Consider the following 10,562-nt stretch of genomic DNA (forward strand, 5'->3'; position numbering starts at 1 on the left):
CTTAAGAGCATCAGGGTCGAACGAAACAGAGACGAAGCGGATTGCTACTCATACTAGCTACCATGTCGTTAAGGTCCTGACGTCGTCCACGCCAATTCTAAATGCCCCTTCCAAGAGCATCATTTCTGGAGTTGCTGTTTTCATTACTAGGATTCCAAGTACTGTCGTTGTTCCTTTGATCGTTGTCCTCTTAACTTAACCACGGCCAATCCACGTTGTAGGCACCTTTATATCCTTACTGTAGGCTAGGGTTACGAATACCTTGATGTCGCTATGACTGCTGCCCTCAGTGTCGTTGCTCGAAACGAAGCCCTACAATTCTTCACCATCATAGTCCATCTTTTTACGTTCCAAACCACGTCCTAAAGCACTACTCACTGTGCTGGCAGTTACGCTTACCACACTAAGGTCAATTATCGTCACTTATGCCTCGTTTGATTCGTAAGAGTTGGCTCCCATGGGTTGCTGTCAAGGGTTAAGGATTCGATTGAAGCCAATTCGCTGGTGCTCATTGCCGGAAATCAGGGTCGTCAAAGTACTGAGGTCAGTAAAGTGCTACGCTCATCCTCCTGTCCATCGATGTTGCAAGTGGTTCGAGTAATACTCAGTATGTGGCGGGAGTGTTGCAGAAGTGATCGCACTTCAGAATCTGAGGCGTCAATACGTTAAGTTCCAGCAAGCGAATAAAGGTGAGAAAGATGTCGATCAATCATTCGACGCTGCGACATCCAACACATGGACGTTCGTACAAGCAACTAATATTCTACACGGTTCGCTGAGTTCAGATGGGTGTTCAGGTAATACTCGATAGCATCGAGATTCGAAGGGATCTAGAGATGAATGAAAAGTTCACGTTCGAGTAGGGGACAATCGCTGCTATGACCCCTAGGTTTATTATGTTTCACATCGATCAAATGACGGAACGGAACCCCTTTTTCACTTGTTAAGCCTCACTGGGACTCACATGCACCCCACATTATTATTATGTGTGCACCCACAATAATATTGTGATTTGCATGCTCATCTCAGCTCCTCTTAACTCATGTCAAATGGTTCCTCAAACTCTAGTAGCAAACAAAGAGTATCACGAAGCGTAAGTCATGAAGGTTTAGGGAAATACCACCCTATCAGTCACATAACACATGCAAGTATACATGAATTCATACTGTTGTGCTAGACGTGCAATCACATGCAATATCATATGTAGGTGTTCACTAGTTATGCAGTACAATGAGTATACGAGAGACGAACCTTGCAATCTGGAGCTGAGTGTCATGGTCGTATTCACGTCTTCAGAACTGTTCGGTTATAGTCTGGTTTTACAAAAACGTTTTTCCCCTTTTTAAACAAAACCAAGTTCACTATAACCAATGGCTCTGATACCAATCTGTCACACCCCCAAAATACCACATGCGGAATTACCACGGGGCGTGTGACATACCAGGATCCAAGCCACCAATCACATTGAACTTCTCGTATTATAATTAAACAAAACTTTCATTTATTGACCTTAAGTGTTACAACGTTATAAACAATTCACAGTATACAGCGGAAGCATAATTCATTCGTTAAGTATTTATAAACCACATGTGAAGGCCATTTGTCTTGTGTTGTATTTCCATGTATCTCGACCCATGACCGCTCCAGCTTCCCAGATAGCAAGTTCTAACAATATGCACCTAGTAGCCTGCAAGGCATGTAACAACGAGTCAACAACAAAGTTGAGCGAGTTCACAGTTGGTGTTCATAGTTAAGTTGTTTCAAAAACCAAGAGTTCATTTGTATGTCATAAGTTAACCAGTTTTCCCTGTTTCCCAAACATATCCATAACCAGTGGGGGCTTCCCAATGTGAACCACTAGACCCGTTTACCATATCGACCACTAACTAAAGTAAGTTGGTGCCCTGACGTCAATGTCTATCATCATTGACTAGTGCCTAGATCCATTAGTTCACGCCCGTCCTCTGCGGCACGGTGTGAGGCTTGTCAAACCTAAATAGCGCTATCTAACTAATGACCCGCTCGCCATTGGCCCGACGATTAAGTCGATATAAAAAGGAGGGACTTCATGATAGAGTTTTTGGTCTAGCATCAATGTTGTCACCCTTCAATAAAGAGGGTGTGTACGTAATCCCCAAACCAGGAGACTACGCAAGTTTCGATTAAGTTCTTAGTACGTGTTGTCACCCTTCAATAAAGAGGGTGTGTACGTGTTCCAAACCAGGAGATCACGCAGTTTCAGTTCAAATCCTTTACCCATTCCCAACCCCTGGGAATCCCATGCCTTGTAGAAAGTGTGAACTCACCTTAGTTTTGCTCGGTAGAATTACTTACACGTTTTGCACAATGATCAATCAAACCCTATTATGGTTACCAAAGGCAGTCAGTTTCCTGAATTTACATTTCACGTATCTAGTCACACGTATTGCTCAAGCAAAACATATAACATACATCATAACAAGTATTCTGGTCATAGCACATTTATGTTACAAGCTCACATAATTCACCTTTCACATTCGGACCACAAATGGTTTCATAACACAATGCACTATTTGAATTAAGGTACGACCCAACCAGTTTCCAGCCCAACTAAAAAATGCGATCAACCATGCGGCCCATCAATCCATGTTAATAGTCCTTAACCTTTATCATGCAAGTATGTTCCATAAATAATTCAAAGCCCAATTCATATGTGGAGCAAATTGTGTGTGTGACAGATTGGCCCAAAATAATACTTGTTAATCAAATTAAAACTAATAACAATACATTTGATTTTCGGCCCATACTAACACTTTCCCATAATAATAATAGTCTTGTGGTGCATGTAGGCTAATGAGGGTGGCCCAAAACCAATAACTAATTGAAGTGTGTGCTCAGTAATTATGTGCGGCCCAGCAACCTTACTATCCATTTACGTGATGCACTGGTTGGACATGTTAAGCAACCTCTTAATCTCCTACAACTTGATAACAGAAATCCAGCACATAAACAAATCGTCACATAGCATCTTTAATCACACGTTCATAACATCTCAAGATCATACAATAACATTGACCATCACTCCCTGTTTACGAACATACTATACCTATCAAGATCAAAAGAACCTACAATCAATTTGCACACATCAAACATTAGACAGCGACCATTTATCTAATCCAAAACAGTTTGCATATAGCCCGCTAACCTTCTATCCGTCTAAACACGATTCCGAACACGCAAACCTTCGACAATTTATCCGATTCAGAAGTCGTAAAGGTACAAACAATAGCTGAATACTCACATCGCATATGAATCGCAGTTTCCGTAACTAGTATTACGTAGCCTATTCATTCATACAATCACGTCTATGGATTAAAACGGTTTTCATGCACATAATCGTTCACACGTAACCTATTCCAACACAGAACAACGCACATAACATTACAACAGTTGCATATATAATATATTTTCTTGCATGCCATAAGTCGAAGTTGAAGCAAAACCGAGATAACGAAACCTTAAGATGAGGCTACGAAGTGGGGAGGCACTTACCAGTGGTGATCTTGGGTTATATAGTTTCGGTGCGTACAGACTTCGAAGAAGGAAAGAAGAAGAAACGGTAGTGAACGGTGCTTCCTCTAGGGTTTTCGTCATAAGGGGCGATTGGTGGGGGGGGTTTCCTATTGCCGTACGTGATATTAAAGGAAGGTAGGGTTGGATTTTTGGGTATTAGATAATAATATTCAAGTTACGTGCATATAGGTAACATGAAATAGGCGGTTCCCCTTTGTTTTTTATTCGGCCGCTAATGGACTCAAGTCCCTATGATTTGGGCTATCACAAAACTGAAGTGTTGATTGGGCCGACTTTTTACACAGGGAAAGGCAACAACATAAATATATTAGATGTTAAGTATACGCACATGGGGGGTTAGGGAGTTTAGTTTGGGTTAGTTTACTTGTAATCTATCATTATTATAATAAACATAAGAGTAATTAATAGAGATTTATTTTTAACCAACTAACATAGACGTAAAATATTCACGTTAAGGGTTCGGGCCTCAAAAGTTGATGCTATGCGGTTTATGCCATGGTTTAAACGGTTCGGGTAGGTTCGTCGCCAAATGGACTTGGTTTCGACTACAAGTTTGCACACAATAACTAAATGAGTATAAATTTAATTTGTCGAAAATAGATAAGTATATCTATTTATTCGTGAGAGCGAAACGAACGATTTATACCTCGAAATTACGGGTTGTCACATTCATACCATTCAATTTTAATAGATATTGAAAACGAGATTTATCAAAAGCTTTGGTATGTAAGTCTGCCTTTTGTTCCTCGGTGTGGATTTTGTCAATTCGTATCAACTTCTTCTCGAAACAATCTCGGATGAAGTGATGACGAATTTCTATATGTTTAGTTTTAGTGTGATGTACCGGATGTTTCGTTATGTTGATTGCAGCCTCATTATCAACAAAAATAGGAGAGATAAGAAATTGCAAACCGTAATCGCGCATCTGTTGTTAAATCCACATGATCTGAGAGCAGCAGCTGCTGGCAGATACATACTCTGCTTCACATGTTGAAAGAGCAACAGAGGTTTGCTTCTTACATTGCCACGTGACCAATCGGGGTCCGAAGAATTGGCATCCTGCAGTTGTTGATTTTGCGTTGACTTTGCAGCAACCGAGGTCAGAGTCTGAATATCCTTCGAGCGTGAAGTCAGCATCTTTGGGATACCACAACCCTAGGCTTGGGGTTCCTTTCAGGTAGCGTAGGATCCTCTTGACGATAGACATGTGCAAAGCTCTAGGACTCGAATGATATCGGGCCGCGAGGCAAGTTGGGTACATTATATCAGGCCTCGATGCTGTCAAGTACATCAGCGAACCAATCATCGAGCGGTATAGCGTCTCGTCGATCTTCTCTCCAGTGAGATCGGGGTTGATACCATGATTTGTTGCTAATGGGGTGGACATTGGCGCCGTCTCGGACATCCCAAATTTCTCTAGAACGTCGTGAACGTACTTTTTCTGATGTATGAAAGTTCCCTCAGGCATTTGGTCGACTTGCAGCCCTAAGAAGAACTTCATCTCACCCATTGATGACATCTCGAACTTCTGCTTCATCACTTGTTCAAAATCTTTGCAGAGTTCTTCGTTTGTTGACCCGAAAATAATGTCATCAACATATATCTGGATGATTAGTAGATGACCAGCAACTTCCTTCGTGAAGAGAGTGGCGTCCACCTTGCCTCGGATAAAGTCGTTGGCAAACAAGTGTTGAGAGAGCATCTCGTACCAGGCTCTCGGGGACTGATGCAAACCATACAGCGCTTTGTCCAAGAGGTAGACCTTGTCTTTGTGAATTGGGTCGGTAAAGCCCGGTGACTGACCGACATATACCTACTCTTTCACTTTTCCGTAAAGGAACGCCGACTTGACATCTAGCTGGTATACTTTAAAAACTTTCCATGAAGCGAAAGCAAGGAAAATTCTGATGGCCTCGAGTCGAGCAACTAGAGCGTAAACCTCTGTGATGTCTATCCCTTCTTGTTGACTAAAGCCCTGGACAACGAGCTGAGCTTTGTTTCTGACAATTACTCCTCGGTCGTCTCTTTTGCACTTGAACACCCATTTGGTGTTTATCTTCTGGTGTCCATCAGGCAGATCCACAAGCTTCCATACACCAAGTTTCTCGAATTGACCCAGCTCCTCCTGCATTGCATTAACCCATGAATCTTCCGTCAGTGCTTCCTTGTAGGTTCGCGGCTCAATCTGCGAAATAAAGAAACTGAGTGAGAATTCAGTTTGTAATGGAGAAATTTTAGTATAAAAACAAGTAAGCCCATGGTCAATCTGGTTTCTTGTGCGAACTCCTGACTGCAGCTCTCCTGTTATCAACTCCTCGGAGTGGTATGAAAGAGTCCTCAGCATAACTTCACCAGGAACATCCACCTCGCCTTCCAAATTAGTGACATTTTGGTCCGCAACTTGTTCGTTGTCAAGTACTGTCTGATCTGAAGATTGGATTTGCTCCACCTCAGATTCTGAATCACCACGATCAAAGGTTAGGCTAACATCAGATTCTGATTCATCATCATTGACTGTCGTCTGATTTTCAGGAGCAGGCACTCGTTCTAGAGTAGTCGAAGTTTGCTGAACTTCATCATTCTCTCCCGCGTTACTGGGACTAGCTTCATCATCATTGGAAGTATGTTGTTAACTTTTAGAAGACCTTGCTGGGAATTTTCCCTGAGACGCTTCATATTCTCGTAAAATATCTAATTCATCAAAGTACTCTGGCTCTTCTTCTAACTCAAATGAATCCCATAGAGCATCATAGTTGAATCGCCATGAGTCCGCGAGCTTCTTTGGAAGCATTGTATAGCCTTGACATTCAACATGCTGTGCTTCGATGATCCTTTTGAGACTTGGAACAAAGACTCGTCTGAGTGGACTGGAATACCCCACAAAAATACCTTTTATGCTCTTTGATCCAAACTTGCCATCGGGATCTAGAACTGTTCAGGGAGACCCGAACGGCTTTATGTCACGACCCCCGACCCACCCTGGACGGAATCGGGTGCCGTGAGCAGTCCAGTGGTACCGGTGATTATTTTTATTTTGAAAAACATTGCAGCGGAAATTTCATCAGGACCGTGAGTTAGGAAAAATATCAGAGTTTAGAAACACCGGATTTTATTTATTAAATAGATGGGAGAGAAAAATGCCCGGATAGTCCCTGTGGTTTCGCCTTTTTTCACCTATAGTCCCCAACTTTCTAAAACTACCTGAATAGTCCCCAAGTTTTCATTTTTTGTTCCCGGATAGTCCCTGGGTCTAACTTCAGTTACTTTTCTCTGTTAAAATGATGTGAAATGACAAAAATACCCTTTTCTTAAAAGGCCAAACCACAGGGACTATCCGAGCATTTTCTCTTTTTATTTATAAAACCCCACCACCACACTTCATCTTCAACCTCCACCCACCATCACCCTCCTCCACCCTCCACCATCACCCTCTCTCTCTCCCTCTCCAATTCCGGCGAAAGTCCGGCGACTCACGGTGGAACCAGGGTTTTTCCTTGAAAAAAAAGTAGGACGATTCCATGTATGTCATGCTTAACGGGTGATTTCCTTGAAAAAAAGAGGCTCACAATCTCCCATGTCATCCTTGTTCCCCAGGGGTTTTTACTGTATTGATATCATTCTTCCTTGGCAATCTATCTCCAATGCTGCTTAGCGTAGATGATGCACTGCTACTGCTTTGCCATTCGTAAGTGACAGAGACTGGCGAAGGCCGAAAATCTTTAAGTAAAACCACTGCATCATTGGTTTCATTGGTCTCAGGTAAAGGCAGCACATTCACAGTTTGAAAGTCTTCGATACTGTCATAAACGTCTATTCTACCCACGGATTGAATATCCATCAACACATCCAGCACCTTATTCATTGAAGGCCTCATATCTGAATCATATTGTAAACACCGAAAAGCCAATTCTGCTACTAATGTGATCATGTTCATAGTTTTAGGATTCGTATCAGATCTTAGAACCGGGTCGATTAGTTCATCAGTTACGCATCTTTGGATTTTGTTTAAAGCTAGGTTAGCTAAACTAATCTCATCTGGAGACCTGTCTAAGTCGACAGCCACCAGTCGACAGCCACCATTGATGATATTAGTTCAATCAAGACTACTCCAAAGCTGTAAACGTCACTCTTATCTGTTAATTGATAGCGTTGATGATATTGTGGATCCACGTATCCTGGGGTTCCCTGAGGAGCTGTTGACAAATGAGCGACATTATTCGTTATAAGCCTTGAGAGACCAAAATCTGCAACTTTAACACCAAAATTGTGATCAAGAAGAATGTTGGTCGTCTTTACATCTCGGTGTATGATTTCAGAAGCATGAAGGTACACCAGTGCGCTCGTGGTTTCTATGGCAATGTTCATCCGTGTTGGCCATGTTAGCAGATTTGGATTTGCTTGTTCTCCATGCAGGTGATCGGCAACAGTTCCGTTGGGAACGTATTCATAAACAAGGAGAAGTTCATGGCTTTGTCTAGAGGTGCAACCATAGAGAACAACATGATTCGGGTGCCTTAATTTGGTGAGGATTTCAATCTCATTTCTGAATTGTTGGACTCGATTGTAGTTGTGCTCATGAAGTTTCTTCACTGCAACTTCTCGGTCGTCTTTGAGACTGGTTCCACCATGAAAACGGCCGGAAAATTTACATTATTACATCTTCATCTTGAAATAAGACTGGTTCCACCTTGAAAAACGGCCGGAAAACCCTGATTCCACCGTGAGTCGCCGGACTTTCGCCGGAATTGGAGAGGGAGAGAGAGAGGGTGATGGTGGAGGGTGGAGGAGGGTGATGGTGGGTGGAGGTTGAAGATGAAGTGTGGTGGTGGGGTTTTATAAATAAAAAGAGAAAATGCCCGGATAGTCCCTGTGGTTTGGCCTTTTAAGAAAAGGGTATTTTTGTCATTTCACATCATTTTAACAGAGAAAAGTAACTAAAGTTAGACCCAGGGACTATCCGGGAACAAAAAATGAAAACTTGGGGACTATTCAGGTAGTTTTAGAAAGTTAGGGACTATAGGTGAAAAAAGGCGAAACCACAGGGACTATCCGGGCATTTTTCTCTAGATGGGATAAACCCATGTTTTACAAAGGTAGCTTTTAATATAAAAACGATATTTCTTAATTTGATTTAATTAATGAAATAAGCCACTTCTTGAAGTCCTTCAGTGCTGGATCTAATCCTTACTCCAATCTACTGTAAATACCTGAAACACGTTTTAAAAAGGTTTTGTCAGCGGGAAATACTGAGTGAGTTCATTCAGGTTTTATACAAAAACATATTTGTTATAATTCACAGTATTAAGAGCGATTACAATGTTTCTATCAACCAATTATCAAGAATGGGTATTTGTCACTCGACCGGATCTGTGACTGTGGTCATACCACTATTGGGTCCCGTCGCCCCAAATAGTGACGGCTTACTCACACAGAGTAATAATCACTCACATAGAGTAATACTCACTCACATAGAGTGATAAAAATAGTAATGTGCACAATACCCCACATACCAGCTGTAATTTGGTGATTACAAAGACTTAATCCCTGTAATTATAACCTTGAAAATAACTTTGGAGTTTTGTAATACTTACTCACAAACTGTGAGAAAACAGTTTAAAAAGAAGAATGACTCACATTATAAACATGCAGATTCATACGGCCAAAGTTAGTCTACAGATTAGCCTTGATATATTGCAGATTTATACTGGCAAAGCTTAGCCTATTGATTTAGCCTTGTAACCGAGTGCACATGAACTAGGTAGGTAACTTAATACAACAATTACGATAACTCACGAGATCAAATTCTCACAACAAACGACAAAGTGCGATACTTAAACATCCATCGATTTAACGACGAACGACAAAGTATAACCCTAATGTGGGTGGCACTTAAACATCCATTGGATATATTGATGGGTCGGAAAATGAATCGTAATAGCGATCGAGTTAATACCCTGTATCGTAGCAGCACCCTGCTATACTAATTAGTGATTCGCATGTGTGTGTGGTGGGGAGTATTTTCGGTAGTTAAACATATAGCTTAACAGAATGGAATACGTATTTGTGTAAAACCCAAATCAAACCTCAACGATAGTTACGAGATTCGAACCTTAACGAACTTCACAAAGTGTAGTCTTATTCAGACAGTACTTTGGCATCCGTTTAACGAACTCACAAAGTATAGTACTTTGGATTCCGTTTAACGAACTCACAAAGTATAATACTTTGGATTCCGTTAGTTGGTTCCTGAATCGACCGAACAGAATATCGTATCGGTGATTATTGGTTAGAACACCAACGTATAGAGAGAAGAAGAAAAGAAATGAGCAAAGAAAAATGAATCCTAAGCTTCTTATTTATAGCAAGCAAGCAAGCACCTCAACATATTTCTGTCGATGTGGGATAGTGACGTGCCTGCCTACCTGCTTGACATGCTAGCTAGCTTGCTTATATATATTAATTCAGCTGCTTCACTCGTTTTTCTCGTATAACTTTTAAAATATAACGTTTTATAAAACGACGAATATGTCTTTAGAACGAGCATATTTTTATCTACGTTTTAACCTAAGTTTCATTAAAAACGGAGTAAGGGAAAAAAATATTATATTTAATTATTAATATTAAACGTTCTTATACGACCCCATATATATCTATTTTTAATAAACCTTACTTAGCTTAATTAATCTTGTTAGCTTAATTAATATTGATTAACTGATTAATTAATCATACTAAGTATTAATTTTAGCGAGAGTTGTTACATCCTCCCCACCTTAATAAAATCTCGTCCTCGAGATTTGGACTATGATATTTTCTTGGGTTATGTTTCTTCTTCTAATTAAGAGAAACAATGTATCGCGGAATGGAATCAAAAGATATTTTGAGGGGTATGAATTTTAAAAATAGAAATGATTTATAGAAACAATTGGATTCAATATCCGAAATGAACTTACTTTGATCAATTAGGGGAGATTCTGAATTGATAAATATCT

The 10,562-nt window shown here is 40.7% G+C and overlaps 1 protein-coding gene and 1 pseudogene across 1 annotated transcript; both read right to left on the reverse strand.

Moving 5' to 3' along the window:
• Window positions 1-4,504: 4,504 nt before the first annotated feature.
• Window positions 4,505-5,275, reverse strand: LOC110870224 (uncharacterized mitochondrial protein AtMg00810-like). Its single transcript, XM_022119423.1, has one exon. The coding sequence runs from the start codon at window positions 5,273-5,275 to the stop codon at window positions 4,505-4,507; it is 771 nt and encodes a 256-aa protein (XP_021975115.1).
• Window positions 5,276-7,049: 1,774 nt separating this feature from the next.
• LOC110871237 lies at window positions 7,050-8,217 on the reverse strand (annotated as a pseudogene).
• Window positions 8,218-10,562: the final 2,345 nt, after the last annotated feature.

The sequence above is a fragment of the Helianthus annuus genome, chromosome 9 (genome assembly GCF_002127325.2).
Source record: "Helianthus annuus cultivar XRQ/B chromosome 9, HanXRQr2.0-SUNRISE, whole genome shotgun sequence".
In the NCBI taxonomy this organism is placed as follows: domain Eukaryota; kingdom Viridiplantae; phylum Streptophyta; class Magnoliopsida; order Asterales; family Asteraceae; genus Helianthus; species Helianthus annuus.

Coding starts and splice junctions, on each gene's coding strand:
- LOC110870224 (XM_022119423.1), bottom strand. CDS start 5,275: ATGCTCTCTCAACACTTGTTTGCCAACGACTTTATCCGAGGCAAGGTG.